Consider the following 24,073-nt stretch of genomic DNA (forward strand, 5'->3'; position numbering starts at 1 on the left):
GAGAGACAGAGACATGAGGGAGAAGCAGGCTCTTTGCAGGGAGCCCAATGTGGGACTCGATTCCTGGACCCAGGATCATGACCTGAGCCAAAGGCAGATGCTCAATCGCTGAGCCACCCAGGCATCCCCCTCCCCAATTTTAAAAGTACTTTGTGCGCATTGTGAAAATGGTTTAAAAATATAAGAGTATAAAAAAGAAGATAGCTACCTCCTAGAGGGAAAACTGCTGTTAACATTTTACTTCGTTTCTTTACAATCTTTTGGTATAGTCTTCCAAAGTCATATTACGTATATATAACTTTGTATCCCATTTTTTAGAGTTAATATTGAAATTCCTAGTAAACGTTATTTTTTCATAGATGCTTTTACTCTAACAAATGGACCATAATATATGTACTTCCCTATTTTTGGTCACTTAGTGGTGTCGATATTTTGCTTTTACAAGTAACGTTATTATGTAAGTTCTTGAGCATCAATCCTTACCTATATTTCAAAATATTTTCTCTAGGATTAGTACCAAGAATTATAATTAGGAGGTTAAAGCATATATTTTTAAGATTTTTTTTTTTTTTTTAATTACGATAGTCACAGAGAGAGAGAGAGAGGCAGAGACACAGGCAGATGGAGAAGCAGGCTCCATGCACCGGGAGCCCGACGTGGGATTCGATCCTGGGTCTCCAGGATTGCGCCCTGGGCCAAAGGCAGGCGCTAAACCGCTGCGCCACCCAGGGATCCCTAAGATTTTTGATATATATATGGCCGGATTCCTTTCCAAAAAGTTGTGAGAATTTACATATTTGTTAACAATCTATAGGTCTTTGGATAAATGATCTGTTTTTATTTTTTAAAGATTTTATTTTATTTATTCATGAGAGACAGAGAGAGAGAGAGAGAGAGAGAGGCAGAGACACAGGCAGAGGGAGAAGCAGGCTCCATGCAGGGAGCCTGATGTGGGACTTGATCCTGGCAGGATCACGCCCTGGGCTGCAGGCGGCGCTAAACCACTGCGCCACTGGGGCTGCCCTAAATGATCTGTTTTTATTATTTTAACTGCTAATTAGATTGGTAAAATGTTTTATTTTATGTTAAAAACAATTAGTAGTAATTTCATGTGAGTATTAGCCATGTACATTTCTCCTTGTAAATGACTGTGTTTCCTTTGTCCCTTTAGCTACTGGAGTCTTAAGTTCCCCAGGCACTTAACTTGCTTTTCATAGACGGTGGATTCAAGATACTCCAGAGATTTAGAGTCTAATCTCAATCCTAAGGAAAAGTCATTTTAACATGGCCCATCCTACATAGATTGACTGTGTTTTAGGTTTTTTGTTTGTTTTCTTGTTTTTTTTTGTTGTTGTTGTTTATTGGAGTTCAATTTGCCAACATATAGCATAACACCCAGTGCTCATCCCAACAAGTGCCCCCCTCAGTGCCTGTCACCCAGTCACCCCAACCCCCTAGGTTTTTTATTTCTTGGAGATAAAGAAGACTTGGAGCATGGTAAATTATTGGATAGTCTCCTCTGTGTGTGTGTGTCTTTTAATGTGGTAAAGTATACATAACATAAAATTTGCCATTTTAACCAATTTTAAATGTACAATCCAGCAACATTAAATACATTCATAATGTTGTGCACCCATCACCACTGTTCATTTCCAGGTTTTTTTTCATCATTTAGAATAGAAAGTCTCTACTCATTAAAAAATAGCTCCCCCATTTCTCCCTGCCTTTCACCCCTGGTGACCTCTAGTCTGTTTTCTGTCTATGAATTTTACTAGTCTAGATACTTCATGATGTGGAGTCATAAATTATATGTCCTTTTGTCTCTGAATTATGTTACTTAGTATAATGTCTTTAAGATTCATTTTTGTTGTAGCATGTTTCAGAATTTCATTCCTTTTTATGGCTGAATAATAGCCCATGGTCTGTCTATACTACATTCTTTTTATCCATTAATTTGTTAGTGGACATTTGGGTTGTTTCAACCTTTTTCATTATGAATAATGAATATTGGTATACAAATATCTGTTCAAATCCTTGCTTTCAATTCTTTGGAGTATATACCCAGAAATGGAATTAGTGGATCATATGACAATTCTGTATTTAATTTGAGGGGAAAACACTCTACTGTTATCCATAGCAGCTGCACCATTTTAAAATCTTTTTTTATATATATTATGCTGTATGAGTTTTTAAATATATTCTAGAAAAAAAATAAATATATATATTCTAGATATTAATCATCTCTTATCAGACATATAATTTGCCAATATTTTCTCCCATTTGGGCATTGCCTTTTTACTTTCTTGGTATTTTCTGATGCACAGAAGTTTTTGTTTTGTTTTGTTTTCTGTTTTTTTATTCGAGAGAGAGAGAGAGAGAGAGAGAGAGAGAGAGAGACATGCAGAGGGAGAAGCAGGCTCTATGCAGGAAGCCTGCTGTGGGAGTTGATCCCGGGACTCCCAGATCATGCCCTGAGCCAAAGGCAAACGCCCAACCGCTGAGCCACCCAGGCATCCCTGCACAGAAGTTTTAAATTTCAATGTCTAATTTGTCCATTTTTTTCTTCTGTTGCTGATGCTTTTGTGTCATATTCATGAAATCACTGCCAAATCCAATGTTACGAACTTTGCCCACCATTCTAAGAATTTTATAGTTTTAGCTCTTATATTTAGGTCTTTGATTCATTTTGAGTTAGTTTTTGTGGATTATATAAGGTAAAGATCCTGAATAACTTTTAATATTGTCCATATGATTGACAGGACCATGGAAACGTTTTGGAAAGTGAAATAAAATATCCTGGCAGTCCCATTACTACACTTCCAAAATTGGATAAAAATCCAGAACTAGAAGATCAGGCAGTGGAGATTTTTGATGAATTGATGACGTTTTCTCTGGAAGATCAAGAAGAGGGCAAGGTAAAGTACTGTCTGATATCTGCATTTCCATATTCCTTCAATCTTGTGTGTCTATTGGGTTTTAGCCACTGTACTAAGTGGTAGGTCTGCAGAGATCAAGAGGACATGGTCTCTGTACTCTAAGAGCTACCTGAATGGTAGGATTTATGTGTTAACCATATTACTGCTGAGAAGTTTCCAGTTAGTAGTTTGAGTACATCACCATCAATGTAATTTGGCGTAAGTGATGCTTCCAGAATAATAGTCATTACTATTGGAACATACCTAGCATGATTTTTCAGGTGTTTTACAACATATCCTCCCTGTGTTCCTGGGAGGCACACCTGAAGCCTGTGGCTTATTGACCATGTCCTGATATGTCAAAGAGATTCTGAAACATTTAGCGTTTCCAAATCAACTTCATTCCTTCAAAATAAATATGTATAGGAGTGTGTTTTTTAAGTTTATTGATTAGACAGGCAAATGTGCTATAGTTAAGTCCTCGGATTGTAGTCCAGATCATTCTCTTATTTAGTGTTATGAACATGAGAAAGATACTTAACCAGTCTAAGGCTCAGTTTCTCACTTGTAAAATAGAGAGCATAATAATGAGATATACTTCCTCAGTAGGATTTCTGTGAATATGATTAGGTGTTAAATGCAGTTTATAATATTTCATATATTTTATTATTAATAAAAACAAATGTAAGCTATAAAACCCTCAATAAATATTTATTATTATGAGACTGATATGTGCCAGGTGCTATATTAGAACTGAAGACAGAGTCATGATTAAGATGGTCAAGATTTGGGATCCCTGGGTGGCTCAGTGGTTTAGCGCCTGCCTTCGGCCCAGGTCTCAGGATCGAGTCCCGCATTGGACTTCCTGCATGGAGCCTGCTTCTCCCTCTGCCTGTGTCTCTGCCTCTCTCTGTGTGTCTCTCATGAATAAATAAATAAAACCTTAAAAAAAAAAAAGTGATTTAAAAAAAAAAGAAAAAAAAGATGGTCAAGATTCCTAACTTTCACAGAGCTAATATTTATATTTTTTCTAGTTTAGAAGATAGACAACAGAAGCAAAACAATACCCACAATAATAGAATGTCATAGTGGCCTGAAAAAGGACCTAGATGTTTAGTAGGGTGCTGCTTTTAACTTTAACTTGAGTAACTAGAGCAGTCCTGACATTGCAATGAATTTGAAAAAGAAGGATGGTATCAAAGGGAATCAGATGCATTCTGTTTTGGACATTTGAGTTAGAGGCGTTAGTAGGAAATATATTCTCCTTGAAAAAAACTAAAACATAATAGCTAAAGCTAACCCTGTGTGATCACCATTGATAGCCCCTGTTGAAAGGTGACTTTGAGATTATGTGGGATTATAGGGAAATGTCAAGAGCATGGGAGTCAATGGAACATATTGGTCTAGAAAGTAACAGACCCTGGGTCCAGGCTCCCTGGGTTCCATAACTTGGCTCTCTAACAGTATGGGTAAAGTCATATGATTTCCCTATGCTTCTTAATCTACATAAAAGAAAAGATTTTGATAACTATTTCATAGGGTTGTTGTGATGATGAAATGAGTTAATTGTACATAAAGCATTTAGAACAATACTTGCCAATCACTAATGCTGGATTATTATGTGGTATAAGTGCTTAATTATTGTAGGATAAGGACCGAAATGTGTGGAGTTATAAAGACTGGTAGAGAAGGGATGCTCAGGCAGCCCGGGTGGCTCAGTGGTTTAGCGCCGCCTTCAGCCCAGGGCCTGATCCTGGAGACCCAGGATCGAGTCCTACATCGGGCTCCCTGCATAGAGCCTGCTTCTCCCTCTTCCTGTGTCTCTGCCTCTCTCTCTCTCTCTCTCTCTTTCTCTCTCTTTCTGTGTCTCTCATGAATAAATAAATAAAATCTTTTTAAAAAATTGAAAAAAAAAGAGAAGGAATGCTCAATGGCCTTGATGTCCTTAGCAAAGTGAAAGTCGCAGTAATCTGATGATTCAGGCAAAAGTGTTAGGTGATGGTCTTGAAGAGTTTGGAGAAAGTTATAATCAACTTCTGGAAACCACAGAAGGGAATTATTAAAAGGCTAATGAAATGATATTTGTAAGGTTTTATGTAATAGACTGCATGGCATAGTGTGCTATTGCCTAGAAGCAAGATTGGAGACTGGAACTCCCGGGATGATTAAGTTATGGTAGGAGGTTGCTAATGGCAGATGAAAAAGGGGTTGACTTAGCATAGGTGATGGTGAAAGTAACAGAGAAGTAGATGATGATGAATCAAAGCCTGGATAAGGAGCCAAATGTCTCACTGGGTAGACTCAGTAAAATAAGAACAGTAATATGGTTGAAAGTTGCTGAGGAGGAAGAAGCATCTGGTTTGGGAACTTTTGAGAACTAGGGGAGATTTTAGTTAATTAAGGACATGCCAAGTTTGAATTCTTGATGGTAGAGTAATAGAGGAGGGTTGCAAAATTTTGTTTTTCTTTTTTTTTTTTTTTTTTTGTCCCTGTTTGTTGAGAAACTGATATGGAGTGCAGGAGAAGCTTGGTGCGATTATTGAAGAAGTTATAGAGTCCCTCTCTGAAGGGTTTTCAGTTTTTAGAACACTGTATGAATGTGGAGTATCTTGAGAGACTAGAGTGGGAAAGAAAAAAATGAGAGGCAAGTAATAATAGTAGGTCCAGTTTATTGACTACTTGTACTGGGCATTGTGTGCTAAGCTGTTTACATCCATTATCACATTTCATTTTCGTGTCAGCCCTGAAATAGAAGCATAATGCTCTTTTATTTTCTTTCTTCTCTCTCTTGTTTTTTCTTTAGTATGATCCCTTTGAGGAGGAACATCAGACCATAGGATAAAGGCTGTTACCCAAGGTCACAAAGTTAGCCATTGGCAGAGTCAGGATTTAAACTGAGATTTGCTTGACTTCCTTCTGAGCTGGTATTTTTAGCAGTATTGTAATGTCTTTTGCTGAATATACCTGGGAGGTAAAAATTGTCCCAGGAACATGTTATAATGACATTTTTTTTTAAGGTTTTATTTATTTATTCATGAGAGACACAGAGAGAGAAAGAGAGAGAGGCAGAGACACAGGCAGAGGGAGAAGCAGGCTCCATGCAGGGACCCCGATGTGGGGCTGGATCCTGGGTCTCCAGGATCAGGCCCTGGGTTGAAGGCGGCACTAAACCACTGAGCCACCTGGGTTGCCCCCCCCCCTTTTTTTTTTTAGATTTTATTTATTTATTTGAGAGAGAGAGAGAGCAAGCAGGGGGAGGGGCAGTAGGAGAGGGAGAGAGAATCCCAAGCAGACTCTGCACCAAACTTGGAGCCTGACATAGGGCTCCATCCCAGGACCCCAAGATCATGACCTAAGCTGAAATCAAGAGTTGGATGCTTAAACAACTATGCCATCCAGGCATCCCAACATTTGCTTTTTTTTTTTTTTTTTAATATTTATTTATTCATGAGAGACACAGAGAGAGAGAGAGACAGAGACACAGGCAGAGGGAGAAGCAGGCTCCATGCAAGGAGCCCGACGTGGGACTCGATTCCAGGTCTCCAGTATCACACCCTGGGCTGAAGGTGGCATTAAACCGCTGAGCCACCGGGCTGCCCCCAACATTTGCTTTTTGCGTAAAGATAGTAAGGTTAAATACCTGAGTTTAAATTGACTCAAGTGTTAGGAAGGATGGTGAATCAATTATCTAGAACACTGCTATGCTGTAAAACTTTCTGAGATAATGGAAATCCTTTATATTTATCCAACATAGTAGCCACTCTATGGCTTTTGAGCACTTAAAATGTGGCTGATGCCACTAGACACTGAAGTTTTAAATTTTTTGTTTTAATTAATGCAGATAGCCATGTGTGGTTAGTGTTAGTATAGTGGGTAGTCAGATCTAGAGCCCTCTATAAAGTATGGTCCCTGGAGCAGCACCATCTGTATCAGATAGGAATTTCTCAGCAATGCAAATTTCTGGGCCCCATCCCAGACTTCCTAAATCAGAAACTGTGAGGGTGGGGCCCAGCAGTCTGTTTTAACAACCCCTCCAAGTGATTTTTGACGTGCCCTGAAGTTTGAAATCCTAGGTGTATAATGCAGTATTAAATCCTGTTTTGGGGATCCCTGGGTGGCCCAGCGGTTTGGCGCCTGCCTTTGGCCCAGGGCACGATCCTGGAGACCCGGGATCGAATCCCACGTCGGGCTCCCGGTGCATGGAGCCTGCTTTTCCCTCTGCCTGTGTCTCTGCCTCTCTCTCTCTCTCTGTGCCTATCATAAATAAATTTAAAAAAAATTAAAAAAATAAATAAATCCCGTTTTGGTTTAATGTTATTGATTTGTGAGAAGACAACAGAACCAAGGTATAATCTGAAAAAGACAAGATGAGTATTGGGAGAATTGACAGCGACCTTCCTAAAACAAACATTTTTGAGGACTCGCTGATAATGGAGGATAATATGCGGAAAAACAGCAAGTTTAAGGATAGTTAGCATGAGAAAAGTTGCTAGGCCTTCTGGGGAAAAAAAGAGCAATGGAAAGCGAACATTTAGTGGGACTCTTACGAATATATGTTAGTCTTCATATTTGTAAAATGTAGCTGAAATAGTCAAATCTCAACTAGGATTAACTAGTAATTAAATTTAATGTTGAAAAAATAAATAAATTTAATGTTGATTGAAAAGAAAATCTTTTGTTTTCAATTCTATTGTTGAAAATTTGTCTTATGTGGTTAGTCTGTTTTTGTTTTTTTTTTTTTTTTTTTTTGGTTAGTCTGTTTTTAAGAAACAATCAGTACAGGGATATGGTTGGTTCTTTCCTTCCTAAAGGTCTTTTATCATCTTAGAAATGTCATTCTGAGTTGTCTGTTTAACATAGACAGTATAGAAGAGTAGGTTTAAAATAGACTAACTCCAGGTAGTACTCTGGAAATTTTGTTTATGTGGAAGAAAAGCATCTGGCTTTCAGGTATTTTTTTTGAGGGTTTTTTTTTTTTTTTTTTTGGTTGGTTTTTTTTGGTGTTTAAAAACTGAAGTCCCCTTAATGTGCTCATTTTAATGCATTGTGACTCTTACAACATCATTTTCAGGTGAGGGCACACTGTATATGAATATGCATAGCAGTAAGTTTTAGAACAGAAAAGGAGTAGGGATTTTCATTATTGAGTTTATCACTTTGATGCTAAGTTGAAATAAATACCTGACAAAGCAAGGAGATTTGTATAACGTTAGTGATTTCTGATGCATTCATTTAAAAAATATTTATTAAGTGCAGGTTGTCAGGCCCTGTGTTAGGCACGGGTAGTACAATGATGAGCAATACAGACTAGGTTTATGTACTCTTGGAGTTCATATGCTTGTCAAGGAGACATCAACAAAAACAACAAACTCACATTTGTCAAGTTGATAAGTGTTCCAGTTAGAGTTCTTGGTTGCAAATAAAACAAACTGATTTCTAGTTACCTTAGGCAGAAAAGGGATTTTCTGGAGGGTATTGAGGAATTCAGAATTACCAGGAAGGTTGGAAAACAAGATAAGACCTGGCCAAATGCTGCTGTGGGTCCTCATGCTTGGGATCACCACCTGCTGGCTGAATAGTTAGTGTCACCATTGCTAGCCCCCTGCCCCAGAAGATAATCCAACCTGTTGCTGGACTCTATTGCTCTGGACCATTTGCTGCCACCCTCTATATTCTCCACTGTGATGCTACAACCATAAAAAAGACTCAGCCAACCCTATACTTTTGTATTATTCCTCAAGTTTCAAAATTCAGTCGGGAATATCTGGTTGATTATAAGAGAATGGAAAAGGGAATATCTGTCCCCCTTTGACCTCCTTATCAGGAGTCAGGGCTGCCTTCCATCTAATTTAAGATTTTACTAAATCTCCAATTTTAGCCAAATTGCAAATGGCTGCCATAAGAGACAAGATAATTTAATTATTGCAAATTGTCCAAGTATAATGAAGGAAACAAAATGGGGACTGAGATAAACACTAATAGAAGGGGACCTTTAAGTGGGAATAAATAGGAAAGGCCTCTTTGAGCAAGAGATATTTAGCTGAGAACAGGTTGATAAACTGTCCCCATTTGTGTGCCGTTGAGGAGGCTCCCATGAAGCCTTTCAGTACTGGGCCTTTCAGTGCTGAAACTGGAAAATCCCAGACAGATTTAGATGGGTTGGTCACGCTAGCTGTGCATGAAACATATATGGCATGACTCGAGGCAAGAGCAATCCATGAGGAGGGAATATTGTAGGTGCAAAGGTCCCAAGGTTGAGTAGATCTTGGTGTGTACAAGGAAGCCAGTGTGAGGGAGGGAGAGAGTTGCCTGAGGTGGGACGATAGAGTTAAGCAGGGGATAGACCGTGCAGGGCCTTAGGGCAATGGTGAGTGTATGGAGTTTATTCTAAGTGCATTAGGAAGCCATTAGCGGGTATTCAGCAGAATGATGGGACCTGGTTTGTTTTATGAAGTCCTCTCATTGCTAGATGAAAAAGGGATTAGAGAGGATTAAGGGTTCGAAGGAGGAGGGATGTTGGAATCAGGTGAGAATAGGATGGGAAGCTATTGCGGTAGTCTCAGGGAGGGTTGGTTGTAGCCTGGACTAAGGTGGTGGCTACAGAGACAGAAATGGATGAATTTAGAAGGTATTTTGGATACAGAACAGACAAGACTTGATGGGTTGGATATAGGCAGTGAAGGAAGGATAGGATCAAGGATGACTTTAGAAATTTGAAGTGTTTTTATTTCTAAGGGAAGACAAAAGCAGTCAGAAGAAAACCACCTTTTTCTCTCACCAAATATAGCATCCTATCTGCTTTCATACTCATATAACTGCCTTCCCTCTTATTCTGAACAAAGTGTCCCTTCTCCTATCTGAACTCCCTCCCCTTCTGCACTTCCTCCTATTCATCCATCCATCCATCCATCCATCCATCCATCATTCATTCAGTAATGATGCAGATACAGTAATGATAAAGTCTAGGCTTTTGTACAGCTTATATTCTGGTCAGGAGGAAACAGACAAAGAAACAAATACAGGGATGCCTGGGTGGCTCAATGGTTAAGCACCTGCCTTCAGCTCAGGGAGTGATCCTGGAATCTGGGGATCAAGTCCCACATCGGGCTCCCTGCATGGATCCTACTTCTCTCTCTGCCTGTGTCTCTGCCTCTCTCTTCTCTCTCTCACTGTGTGTCTCTCATGAATAAATAAGTAAAATCTTAAAAAAAAAAAAAGAAACAAATACATTTATAATATGACAGACGGTAAAATACTTCAGTAAAAAAGCAGGGTAAAGAGAATAAGGGAGCACCTGGCCTGGGATGGAGTATAGTGGGAGTTGATATTTTTTTATAAGTTGTGTAGATTACAGAAGACCTCTCTGAGAGTGACATTCGAGCAGACTTCTGAAGCAGTGAGGGAGCCAAACAGTTATCAGAAGGGATGTTTTTCTAGGCAGAAAGAAGATCAAATGCAATGCTTCAGAAGTGGGGCTGTGTTTGGCATATTCATGGAACAGCAAGAAGGTCAGTGTGGCTGGAGTAAAGTGAGCAGGTACAGAGTGGTAGATGAAGGCAGAGAGCAGGTAGCAGGACAGGTCTCAAATAAATAAAATCTTAAAAAAAAAAAAAAAGGAAAGAAAGAAACCCATAACTAACATCATATTCAGTGGAGAAACTGTAGGCCATTATAAAGATTTTGCAAAAACCCTGAGTCACATGGAAGCATCTCCTCTTTTTTTTTTTTTTTTTGGAAGCATCTCCTCTTGCCTGCTCCTGTAGTAATCTGCTCTTTTTCTCCCTCTTGTATTATCAGTTTTCTCCTTTTTTCCTAGATTAATACTTTTCAAATTTTTTTTGGTATGAGAACTCCTTTGCGATCTTAAAAATTATGGAGAACACTTTACCTTGTAACTGATATTAGGGGAAAAGCATCTAGTTTTTCTCCACTGAATATGATGTTAGTTATGGGTTTCTTTCTTTCCTTTTTTTTTTTTTTAATAGATTTTATTTATTTGAAAGAGAGAAAAAGCAAAAGAGTATGAGTCAAGGGGAGGAGTAGAGGAGAAGGGGGTGGGAAAGAATCAAGCAGACTCCTGGCTAAGCCGGGAGCCTGACACGGGGCCAGTTTCACAACCCTCAGACCATGACTTAAGCTGAAACCGAGAGTCAGACTCTCAACTGACTGAGCCACCCAGCACCCCTTGTTTTTATTTTTTTTTTTTTGTCAAAGTAAGCCCCATGCCTAGCATGGAGCCCAACGCAGGGCTCAAACTCATAACCCTTAGATCAAGACCTGAGCTGAGGGCACCTGGGTGACTTAGTGGTTGAGTGTCTGCCTTTGGCTTAGGTCGTGACTCCAGGGTCCTGGGATCGAGTCCCACATTGATCTCCCCACAGGGAACCTGCTTCTCCCTCTGCCTGTATCTCTGCCTCTCTCTGTGTGTCTCTTGTGAGTAAATAAGTAAAATATTAAAAAAAGAAAGAAAGAAAGAGAAAGAAAGAAGAAAGAAAGAAAGAAAGAAAAGAAAGAAAGAAAGAAAAGAAAGAAAGGAAAGAAAAGAAAGAAAGATTGGAGCTGAGATCAAGAATCAGCTGCCTAACCAACTGAGCTACCTAGGCACCTGTAGTGACAGGTTCCTTGAGATACCCTTTGTGAGGCTGAAGAAGTTCCCTTCTAAGTTTGCTGAGAGATTTTAGCAGGAACAGATAATAGATTTTCTGAAATGCTTTTTCTGCATCTGCTGAGATGATCATGTGAGTTTTCTTTTTTAATCTATTAATATGGTTAATTACACTGATCTTATGATGTTAAAACAACATTGCATTCCCATGATAACCTTGTTTGGTCATGATGTAGTTTCCTTTTTATATATTATTGGATTTGATTTACTGAAATTTTACTGAGAATTTTTGTATCTCTGTTCATGAGAGATACTGATTTTTAGTGTTTTGTTTTCTTTGTAATGTCTTTCTTATTGAATCAGTGTAATGTCATCATTTGGAAAGAATTCTTTTTCAATTTCTGGAATAGAATTGGCATTTTTTTGTGTGTGTTTTGTTCTTTTAATGTTAGGCCAGATTCACCAGTAAAGCCATTGGGACCTGGGCTTTTCTTTGTGGGAAATTTTTTAATTACTAATTCAGCCTCTACTTTTTGTAGATCTAGTTGGACTCTCTGTTCCTTCTTGATTCATTTCAGTGATTTTTATCTTTTGAGGAATCTGCCCATTTAATCTGAGTTTTCTCATTCATTGATATGTGGTTGTTTATAGTATCCCTCAAGACTTTTTTTTTTTTTTCTGAAAAATTGCTAGTACTGTCCTCTCTTTCATTCCTAGTTTTAGTAATTTGAGTCTTCTTTATTTTCTTGGTCAGTGTAGCTAAAAGTTTATCAATTTTGTTGACTTTTTCAAATAATCAACTTTTGGTTCTATTGTTTTCTCTTTTATTTTTCTGTTCTTTATTAAGTTTTTGCTCTAATCTTTATTTCCTTGATTCTGCTTGCCTTGCATTCAATTTCTTTTTTAAAAAATATTTATTCATGAGAGACAGAGAGAGAGGGGCAGAGACACAGGCAGAGGGAGAAGCAGGCTCTATGTAGGGAGTTGGAACTTGGGACATGAGGCGGGACTTGGGGGACTTGGGACTCGATCCCAGGACCCCAGGATCATGACCTGACCTGAGCCAAAGCCAGACGCTCAACCACTGAGCCACCCAGGGGTCCCTTAGTTTCTTTTTTGATAGAAGGTTAGGTCATTGTCTTCAAGTTGTTCTTTTTTCTATTATGGGCCTTTGCAGCTGTAAGTTTTCATGTAAATACTACTTTAGCTTTATCCTTATGTAAGTTTTGGTGTGCCATGTCTTCATTTTTATTCATCCAAAAGTATTTTCTAATTTCCCTTGAGATCTTTGTTGGCCCAGTGGTTATTTAGGAGTGTATTGTTTAATTTCCACCTAACTGAATTTTCCAGATCTTTTTTCTGTTATTTATTTTTTAAAGATTTTATTTATTTATTCATGAGAGACTCACAGAGAGAGGGAGGCAGAGACACAGGCAGAGGGAGAAGCAGGCTCCATGCAGGGAGCCCAATGTGGGACTCGATCCCGGGACTCCAGGATCACTCCCTGGGCCAAAGGCAGGTGCCCAACTGCTGAGCCACCCAGGGATCCCCTTTTTTTCTGCTATTAATTTCTGATTAATCCATTGTGGTCAGAGAGCATACTTTGTATGATTTCAGTCTTTTAAAATTTATTGAAGGTTATTTTATGACCTTGTGTTGGTTTGTCCTGGAGAATATTTCATGTGTATTTGAGAAAATGTACAGCCTATTGTTGGGTACAGTGTTCTGTTGATGTCTGTTAGGTCTAGTTGGCTTATGGTATTGCTTCAGTTAGTTTTTCAGCTTTCTAAAAATGGTACCACAAATGCAGTCATTACTGGCCTTGCTGTTCTCACCAGGGCCTTTGCATTTGTTGTTCCTTCAGCCTGGAACATTCTTCTCTTAGGCAAAACAGGATTTTTTTCCCCTCAATTTAGTCTCATTTCTCCGCATATGTTATCTTATCAGGAAGGCCTTTCCTGACACGCTTTCCAACCCAAATACGTTTTCTATCTTTTCATTCTTCTTTATTTTTTTAACCTATAGAACATGCCACTACATAAAAGCACATAGTACATTTGTTTCTTCCGCTCCCTATTCATTGCATGTCACCTAGTAGGTACTCAGAAATTGTCAAGCAAGTATGTGGATATGGAAGTCTGGAAATAAGAGCAGAAATTTTTTATTGAAAATAGCTATTTGAGAGTCTTCTGTATAGAGGGAAAATTTGAATTTACAGATAGAAAAAATCATGTAAGGCAAAAATGAGGGATTAAAAAGGGCCAGAACCTAACCATGATGAATCCAACATCTGTTAGAGTTTTGGCAGGTAAGGAGGCCCAAGAAAGAAGACTGAGAAGGAGCAACAGAAAGGTAGAAGCATCATGGTTCGTTTAGTTTAGGGATTGCCTGTACTAGCACTAAACTAAACTGGGAGGTGCCATTGAAGCCAATGAAGGAGGCAATAGCCAACTCAGTGGAAGCCACTATGAAGTTCAGAGAGGTCTATGTCTAAAGAGTGACTGTCAGATATGGTGACATGAAGACTGTTGAGAACTTTGACAAGAGCAGTAGTATGGTGCAAGCAGAAGCAAGTCTGTGTGTGTTGAAGATTGTGTAGGCCATGAGGAAATGATGATGCCTCCTCACTTTACAAAATAATGATTATTCATTTAGACCTTTTTATAAAATATGCAGGTAGAATCGAGCTTAGCAAGTTTCTTTTCTTCTTCTTGGCCTTTTCAATGCTTAAAACTCCCATATATTCAAAGTGTTTATTGATTCCTTAAAGAAGAAAAGTCTCTAATGCATAGATGATGAATGCAATTTAATCTAGCTGGTCCTGGGTTCCTCCTGTCTATCACTGCTTCTGAGAACTGGGAAATTCGCTAGACAAAGCTACAGTATCATCACTGTCATCATCCCTTCATGACCAAACATTTATGCTCTTTGCAGTAAGTTGCTGTTTGTTTTTATATACATGTTTTAAAAAGACACTATCAGGGATCCCTGGGTGGCGCAGTGGTTTGGCGCCTGCCTTTGGCCCAGGGCGCGATCCTGGAGACCCGGGATCGAATCCCACATCGGGCTCCCGGTGCATGGAGCCTGCTTCTCCCTCTGCCTGTGTCTCTGCCTCTCTCTCTCTCTCTCTGTGACTATCATAAGTAAATAAAAATCAAAAAAAAAAAAAAATTAAAAAAAAAAAAAAAAAAAAATAAAAAGACACTATCAGAACAGTAGTGGCTGTTTCTATTTGTTAAAGTAGTTTTCTCCTATTATTTATTTCTGGATTCTTGCCTTTAGACTATATGAAACCCAAAAAGTTGTTTATCAGTTTAATTATCATAATAACAGCTACCAGAAACCTAAAGCATTGATGCAAGAGAATAGAGACTTGAGAAATAGACGCATGCATATATGGACAATTGATAATTAGCCCAAGATACAACACAAACTGAGAAACAATTTCAACAAATTGTGCTGCTGCAACTGACAATCTATATGAAAAACAAAAACTTTGGGGCACCTGGGTGGCTCAGTGGTTGAGCATCTGCCTTTGGCTCAGGTCATGATCCTGGGGTCCTGGGATCAAGTCCACTATCAGGCTCTCCTCAAGGAGCCTACTTCTCCCTCTGCCTCTCTCTCTCTCTGTGTCTCTCATGAATAAATAAATGAAACCTTTATAAAAAAACAAAAACAAAAAACCTCAATTCGTACCTTATACCTTGTATAGAAATTAGTGCAAAATGGTTAATAGACCTGAATATGAAATCTAAAACTATAAAATATCTGAAGAAAAAAACATAGAAAATTTCTGTGACCTTGGGTTAGGTAACGATTTCTTAGATATAATACTAAAAAATGGATATGTTTCCCTTACTAGCTAAATCATTAGACTCTTTAAAAATGAGCCCTTAGAGGCACCTGGGTGGTTCAGTCGGTTAAGCTTCCAACTTGATTTTGGCTCAGGTTGTGATATCAGGGTAATGAGATCCAACCTGGCATTGAGCCCTTTGTTCAGCTCCACTCTCAGTGGGGAGTCTGCTTAAGATTCTCTCTCTCCATCTGCTCCTCCCCCCCCCTAAAATAATAAAGAATTAAATCGTTTTTAAAATAATAAAATAAATTACAATGAGCCCTTAGCTTAGGAATTTGGTGTGTTCTAGAGAGGCTCTTTTGGTTAAAAGAAACAAAGATCGCACTAAGGTCATCCTATTGGAAATTTTGATCTGGCTTCCTCCTGCCTTCTCAGGGTATAAATGAAATTATCTGAAGGGAAATCTGTCAAGAGGTCTGGGTAACCTGTTCCTCAATCTTTCACCATATCTCTTCTGCCACTATAACTTTGTTTCAGCCATGTAGTCATCATTGGCCTCACAGCCTTGACTGTATCTTTTGGCATCTTCCTTTTAAGCTTTGGCATCTGTTGCTGCCTAGTTATTTTGCCATTTTCTAAGTTAGACTCCCAGGAGAGGAAACCTAATTGGCCCAGATTATTACATGTTCTAGACCATTAGATGGATGTGTCAAACTAGCACTGGCTGGTCAGTGGCTCTGAGTAGGGTTGTGGGGACATAGGGAGTTGACTGGCAGAGATCAAAGGGAAGAGGTAGATATAAAATATTGGAATGTAAAATGTGAACTGTACCTTCAGCTGGTATTAGGAACCATGGAGTTTCCCTTAGATGGGACCAGGGATGTTACAAATGCTGCAATAGATAAAGTTATTATAAAATAAAATATTGATGTTGTTATTTTAGTCTCCCAGAAACCATTGACCATCAATTTGTTTTCTAGTTATGGCTCTCTTATTATCTAGCCCCCTTCTAAATCAATACACATTAGTTAGTGAGATGAGTGTATAAAGTAGGAACTCTTGGTTTTCGTGTAGGCCAGAGGTAGAAGGTATCTGGGAACAGGGATAAGAATTTTGGATTAGTTGAGGGATCCCTCACTGTCTCAGTCAATAGAACATGGGACTCTTGATCTTAGGATCATGAGTTTGAGACCCACTTTGGACGTAGAGATTATTTTTAAAAAATTTTTTTTTAAAAAAGAATCTTGATTACTTAAAAGTTATTATCAGGGGTTATTTAATATATCCCCCTGCCTCTGGTTATAACACTCAAATCATGGCTTTCAAGGAGATAGTGGTCCACCTTCTTGAACATTAGTCTGAGTAACTTCCAAGGCCAGTTCTTTATGGTATTTAATCCATTTTTTTTCCTGATGGGCTTCATAATATCAATCCTATAATGGCCATCCTGATGCCAGATTCTAATGTTCCCTTTTCCCTTGCATGATGCTTATTTTGCTATTTTTCTTTCCTATTAACAACCTGCTTTATAAGAGAGCTGAGTTATTTTTTCCTCTCTCCCTCAAAGAAACCACTACCCCAAGAAACTGACACATACTCTTGCTGCCTAGTATTTTTTCACCTAGGCTGACCCTTTTGGTTTGTCATCTTCCATTTTGTTGGGTTCTTAAATCTTGATTGTCAGAATCTTAGGATCCCATAGAGAGACTGTGGGATTAGGTTGGTTTGTTTGGTTTTCACTTGACTAGAGGAACTGAGCTTGCATTTGCTTTCTCCTATAAGAATTGGTACATATAAGATGGTCAGGTGGTGAATTTGATTTGGCTAGAGTTAATACATCTTGGGGAGATGGAATATCACACACCCTGAGGAGAAAGATATTAATGAGGTAGGGAAGAGTGGTTCCTTACCTAAGGTTTTGCCTGTCAAAGTTGAGTGTTGCTAGAAATCGCCAGGGCAGCTTGCTAAAATGCAGATTTTAATTCAGTAGGTCTGGGGTGAGGCTCAACATCTAGGATTCTTCATTTCTAACAAGTTTGCAGGAAATGTTCATGCTGCAGGCCTGAAGACACACTTAGAGGAGTAAGAACATATGGGGTTGATATTCCCATACAGGCATCTCTTAATAGAAGCTCCTTGTATCGCTCCCCTTCGTTGCCAGAGAATTTGAACAGGCCAAGACTGAAGCGGACCATAAAATTCAAGGACAGCCCAATATCACATAAAGAAAAAAAGGAGTCTTGTTCTAGCCACAAAGAGCTCGGGAAGGTAGGCTCTTTTAAGATGAGAATCTGTTTGGGACACCTGGGTGGCTCAGCAGTTGAGCATCTGCCTTTGGCTCAGGGTGTGGTCCCAGGGTCCTGGAATCGAGTCCTGCATCAGACTCCCTACATGGAGCCTGCTTCTCCCTTTCCTGTGTCTCTGCCTCTCTCTGTGTGTCTCTCATGAATAAGTAAATTAAAAAAAAATTTTTAATCTTTAAATAAAAAAAAAAAAAGATGAGAATCAACTTAATCCTCTACCTTGTTGTGTTCTGTGCTTTTTTGGTATGAGGATTGCTTTACAATGTCTTGTCTTCTTTCTCATTAATTTATATCTCTTTGTTCTTTATGTCTTTTCTTTTCTACATCTGCACCCCTATATAAAATATTTAACATTAAATATCTCTTATATTTCTGGAAATGATGTTGGCGTACTGTCTTCCCAACCTTCTTTTATGAGATCTGAGAGGACACAGAGAAATGTAAATTTTTTAATGCTCTTTTACCTGTATTCTGACAGAAACAGCATCATGGAACACACTGGTTTGGTGGGAGGTAACTTCCGAAAAATTTAGCCATTATTCCCTATCCCTCCTTAAAAAAAACCCTAGATACTATATAATAAAATCAGCGTATGGTAGTATAAAAATGCACATAAGCAAAAGAAGCTCTTGTGAAATGCTTGCAATCCCATAGGCCAGAGTTAATTATTTTCAACACTTGGTAAATATATTCCTCTAGTCTCTTTGATGTAGATTTTTTTCTTTTATTAGAGTAGGGTCACAAAGCACTCATTTTCTCACTTTCTTAAGGATATCATGAACTTATTTTCTTGTCAATCTACAGCATAACTTTTTTTGCATATGTGTATAGCATATAATGTATTAAATATGATTTGTTTAACCAAGAACCTGTTATTTATTAATCTTTCTCTATTATAAACTTGCTGGCATATCCATTTTTACAGCCAGATCTTTGTGCATATTTATATTTCCCTAGGAAAACAAATGGAAATATTTGATCAATGTGTGTGCATACTTTTTTTCCCAAAGGGTATGCATATTTTTAATAAATCTCCACTCCTTCTGTCTCTTGGTTTTTAAACCTCTAACATGAGAAATGGGGTTGGGGGAAATCTTGTCATTCTCAGGGCTTAGGTCTAAAGAAGACAGTTTCTCTCTGTGACATTAATATCATTCAGATGCTGGAGGAAGATTCTTACCAGGGATCTCTGATTGGTGATTTCTCCAAGGTGAGTTTGGTTACATTCATCTTATATTCCATTGAGTCATTTTGGATCTTAGTCTTTTTTTCTTTGCTTGAAGAGGATGGTAGGTATAATATGCATCCTCACCAAGTACTATTTGATAAACTGAAGATGCTATGGTGGAAGATTTAGATCCTAAGCCTCTCCAGTGAAAAAGTATTTCTATTCATTCTGGGAAAATCCAGAGCAGTGGGAAAGTATGAGGCTTTTTACTTTTTTTTTACTTTTTTCTTTTTAAAAATATCTTTTAAAATTATGTAAATAATATCTGGTCATTACAGAAAGAGTAGAAAATGAAATATACCTCAAATCGTATAAAAATATATATACTTTAAAGATTTTATTTATTTAGTTATGAGAGACACAGAGAGAGACAGAGACAGAGACACAGGCAGAGAGGGAGAAGCAGGCTCCATGCAGTGAGCCCAGCGTAGGACTCGATCCTGGGTCTCCAGGATCATGCCATGGGTTGAAGGCGTCGCTAAACCGCTGAGCCACCTGGGCTGCCCTCAAATCTTATAAAAATATTATTGCTTTTAACATCTTGGTATATATAAAATACCTCCAGACTTTTCCTATGTATTTTCACAAACACACTTGCACATACCCAAATAAATTTTTTTATTTTCTCACAAAAAAATGATTTTGTTATACTGTTTTGTTATACTGTTTCCCCCATCATTTAATGTATCAGGAACATCTTTTCATGTCAATGATTTTTTTTTCCCCATTGGTTCTTTTGAAGTAATCTGTTTGTTTGTTTGTTTGTTTGTTTGTTTTAATTTTAATTTATTTATCTTTGGGGGTGGGTAGTGGCAGAGGGAAAGAGAAAGAATCTTAAGCAGGTTCCACTCCCAGCGTGGAGCCTTTCTCAGAGTTCTCTGTATGTAACGACCCTGAGATCATTACTTGAGCTGAAATCAAGAGTCGGAAGCTCAACTGACTGAGCCACCCAGGCGGCTCATGTGAAATCCCACAAATGAAGGACAATATATGGGTCTTTGATCTCAAACTGGGGCATAGAAAACTTGCTGTTATTTCAGTTTTTCGGTATTTCTAGGTATGTGTGTTGCCAACCGTGTCAGGGAGACACCAAGATCTGAAGTACATCAACCCAGAAACAGTAAGCAGATTTCTGGAGATGGTAACTGGTTACATAAGCTACCATCTGGTCTGTTCTGTCCCTAAAATTCCCACTTCCATTGTATTTCACTGTGTTCACTTACATTAGGTTCCTCATTCATCTGAAGCTGTATTGAAGAACTCCCATTTATCCCATTCTTTTGCCTTTGTTTTTAATTCAACAAATGATAATTGTTACAAAGGAAAGAAAGCAAGGAAAGAAGAGAGAGAAGTAAAAAAGTCAAAATCACTCAACTTTTGGCAACCTTATATCCTGGTTTAGTCCCATTGACACCTTTTAGTGCATGGTAATTATTAATAGTATTCTCTCACTCTCAAAAGTGTCCTAGTTTGTGCAATAATTATTTGGTTGCCCTACCCATAATCTCATTGCTAGAGATAACTACTAGCAATATTTTCCTTATGGCCTTCCAGATTTTATTCTGGAATATATTTGATAAAAATATTATAGTAACATGTAAAGTCAGCTTATTAGCGAGTCATTGTAAACTTTTTTTTTTAGATTTTTTAAAGGTTTTTAATTTATTTATTAATGACACACACACACACACACAGAGAGAGAGAGAGAGACAGGCAGAGACACTGGCAGAGGGAGAAGCAGGCTCCACGCAGGGAGCCTGACATGGGACTCGATCCCGGGTGTCCGGGATCACACCCTGGGCCTAAGGTAGCGCTAAACCGCTGAGCCACCCGGGCTGCCCTTTTTTTTTTTTTTTAGATTTTATTTATTTATTCATGACAGACCAAGAGAGAGAGGCAGAGACACAGGCAGAGGGAGAAGCAAGCTCCATGCAGGGAGCCCGATGTGGGACTCAATCCCTAAACTCCAGGATCATGCCCTGAGCCTAAAGCAGAACTTAACTGCTAGGCCATCCAGGCATCCCTGTAAACATCTTTCTACATTGTTAAAACAAAACTATATTATCATTCTAATGACTATATAATATTCTATTTTATTGACATGTATAATTTAACCAAACTGCTATTTTTGAATATTGAAGTTATTTGTAACTTTTTAAAATTATTTGATAACTTAAGCTAATATTTAATAGTTAATATTTGATATTAACTATTAACTATTTGATAACCTAAAATGATGGCTGAGATGAATATTGTTGTGCCATATCTTTGCATACATTTCTGTTTGCTAAAGATGTTGGGAAAGAAATTGCTGAGTCAAAGTTAATTACATTTTCATTTACAAAGTTAGCTCCTGGAAGGTTGAACCAAGTTACACTCCTACAAGTAGCTTAAGGATATCAACCCTTTTCTTCCATATCCTTTTCTGAAGAACTTGCTTTCTTCCTTTACGATGGAGCATGGGGAACCCATTTCCCATTTCTTCTTGCAAAGTCAGAATTGCTACCTGCTACCTGTACCACTGCAGAAGTCCTTGGGTGTCCTGAGAGGCTGATTGCAATGCCTTGAATATGGTTTTCTCTGGTATCTTGGCCATACCAGCTATTTTGGTGCTCCAAAAGACCATTTTATATTTTATCCTCCTGACTGAGGGGTAGAGATGAACTATTGCCCCATTTCAAATATAGGGGGCTTTTGGAGACTGGGCATAGAGTGGAATCCTGGGTGACTAAAGGGAATGCAAATCAGGAACTGTGTGATTGACTCTTGTCTCCCAGAGTGATGAGGAACAGAGTATTCGATCATCATTTCTATACAGGTGGCTGCCTTACTGACAGGGAAGTTCCAGAGTCTGATTGAGAAGTTTTATATCATCGATTGCCGCTATCCATATGAGTACCTGGGAGGACACATCCAGGTTAGGTTACATTGAGGCCATTGGTGGGGAGGAGTTGGAGGTAGCTCTTTAATGAGAAGGGTCTATGGACAAAGATCCTATGAACTCCAGAACCAGGGAAGAGGTTCTACATTTAGAGCACATCAGAGCTACACGTCCTTATTCCTGTTCTAATTCTGTATACCTTGAGCAATTTACTTTTCCTTTCCCTCCTAGACCAACCTCCCATTATTCTATTGGAGCCAGGGGCTCCTGCTTGGAAATAAAATATTAATCCAAGGACTGAGAAGCACTTTGTAGACTCTCATGAACATTCCTCACAATGATTCCTACACATTGGGGGTGAGGGGGTGGGGTGGGGGGGTGGTCAGTTCTACAAACATTTGAATACCTACTACATGCCAAGCTCTATGCTAGTCTTTGAGGATGGACACAGAGACTTAATTAGATCTATACCCTGAAAGTGCTTACAGTCTAGACTTCCTGTCCCAAATATCCCAAGATGGTATCTTAGTTATTTCTAAGTGTTGAAACTATCCGCAGGCCCTTAAGAAGAAAATACTGAAATTCTTCTGCAGGGAGCCTTAAACTTATACAGTCAGGAAGAACTGTATACCTTCTTTCTGAAGAGGCCCGTTGTTCCTCTGGACACCCAGAAAAGAATAATCATCGTGTTCCACTGTGAATTCTCCTCAGAGAGGGGTCCCCGAATGTAAGTGTCTAAATGGGGTAGGGCAGGGGTTAGAAATGGATCTTGAATTGGGACTTACAACCAGGGAACCTACCCAGACCAGTTCAGACAGAGACTGGAATGAATGAATGCATTCTTTGCATTGTAGTTTAAAGGTTAGGGAGGTGGAAGAAAAGGTTTCTACAACTTAAAAGTTTGGTGCAAAAAAGGAAAAATGATTGGGAATGAGGAGGAGAAAGAATGACTACTTGAATCTTGTTTTGCAAAAACAGTGAGATCTGGAGGTCTGTTGGGTTACCCATAGTCTATTCTTCCTTCCCCTCCCCAGCGAATGGCCCATGGAATCCTGACCTTGCTTCTTTCCACCCCACCCACATCTGGGTTTTCTCTAAAGGTGCCGCTCTCTGAGAGAAGAGGACAGGGCTCTGAACCAGTATCCTGCATTGTACTACCCAGAACTATATATCCTCAAAGGGGGCTACAGAGACTTCTTTCCAGAATATACGGTAAAGGATGGGACACATGGGGCAATAGGAGAGCTCAGACTCAGGGGAGCCAACTTAAGCATGCAACTTCCAGGGCTTGCAAAGCCCTCTGAGAAGAAATTACTGCTCCTTCTTAGCCACCACCAAACAGCATCTCTATTATACATAGTAGGCAGAATTCTGGATACTAGAGCATCCTTTACTTTGTCCCCTACCTTTCAGGAGCTGTGTGAACCACGGAGCTACTGCCCTATGCATCACCAAGATCATAAAGCTGAGCTGCTGAGATGTCGAAGCCAGAGCAAAGCATGGGAAGGGGAGCGGCAGCTGCAGGAGCAGATTGCCTTACTGGTGAAGGATGTGAGCCCATGATAATGGGTCAGTGTTTGGCTGCTTAGGAGTCACCAAAAGACGCTGTAGAAACCCTGAGCAGAAAGAGGCCATGTTGTATGTGGCTAAACCCAAGATTGTCTGCAAACCAACAAGTTGCCAAGCTAATGAAATTCCAGGCCTGGGGGTTGGTTTTAGCAGAGCTGCTGGCTGGTGACGGAGTCTGAGAGTAGCCTTGAGTTATATGGAGATTTGTGTTGCTTCAGGAAGTAGTTACATTCTCTTCCTAATTAGACTTCTCTTCTAGCAGGCCAGCCAGCTCTTTTCCTGGGCTTTTGCCTGTATAAGAGAGTTGCCCATCTTCTTTCTTGCCTTCTTTGTTTCCTTCTCTCCCTTTTTCTTAAATGGGAAAATAAACACTGCAAAAGGAGAGATTTGATTGTGTGAGCCCACTCCGCTCCTAGAAGATCTTTACAAGGAAGAGATCACCAAGTTAGACTCCTTCAAGCAAAGGTATAACCATCTCGATTTATAGCTGGAAACAAGATGCTTTTCTCTAGACCAGTGGTTCTCAAAGTTTGGGCCCTGGACCCTAGGCATCATCTAAACTTCTTTCTTTTTTTTCTTTTTTCTTTTTCTTTTTTTTATGATAGTCACACAGAGGGGGGGGGGGGGCAGAGACACAGGCAGAGGGAGAAGCAGGCTCCATGCACCAGGAGCCTGACGTGGGATTCGATTCTGGGTCTCCAGGATCGCGCCCTGGGCCAAAGGCAGGCGCCAAACCTCTGCGCCACCCAGGGATCCCTAAACTTTTTTCAAATTTA

General features: G+C 39.2%; 1 protein-coding gene across 4 annotated transcripts in view; it reads left to right on the top strand.

Annotated features, from left to right (window-relative positions):
• The window catches only part of CDC25C (cell division cycle 25C), a 35,575-nt gene extending 11,736 nt beyond the window's left edge, over nt 1-23,839 (top strand). For 3 of the 4 annotated variants that reach the window (XM_055302359.1, XM_055302361.1, XM_055302360.1), the window contains 8 exons: nt 2,760-2,915; nt 17,432-17,584; nt 18,728-18,829; nt 19,905-19,967; nt 21,666-21,764; nt 22,322-22,455; nt 22,829-22,940; nt 23,142-23,839. In XM_055302359.1, the coding sequence (XP_055158334.1) occupies nt 2,760-2,915; nt 17,432-17,584; nt 18,728-18,829; nt 19,905-19,967; nt 21,666-21,764; nt 22,322-22,455; nt 22,829-22,940; nt 23,142-23,291 (969 nt within the window). In that variant the 3' untranslated portion in view covers nt 23,292-23,839. The remainder of the gene's footprint in view (nt 1-2,759; nt 2,916-17,431; nt 17,585-18,727; nt 18,830-19,904; nt 19,968-21,665; nt 21,765-22,321; nt 22,456-22,828; nt 22,941-23,141) is intronic. The other variant, XM_055302362.1, reaches the window with a different exon arrangement.
• Nucleotides 23,840-24,073: the final 234 nt, after the last annotated feature.

This window comes from Nyctereutes procyonoides, unplaced genomic scaffold (assembly GCF_905146905.1).
Source record: "Nyctereutes procyonoides isolate TBG_1078 unplaced genomic scaffold, NYPRO_anot_genome, whole genome shotgun sequence".
NCBI classification, from domain to species: Eukaryota; Metazoa; Chordata; class Mammalia; order Carnivora; family Canidae; genus Nyctereutes; species Nyctereutes procyonoides.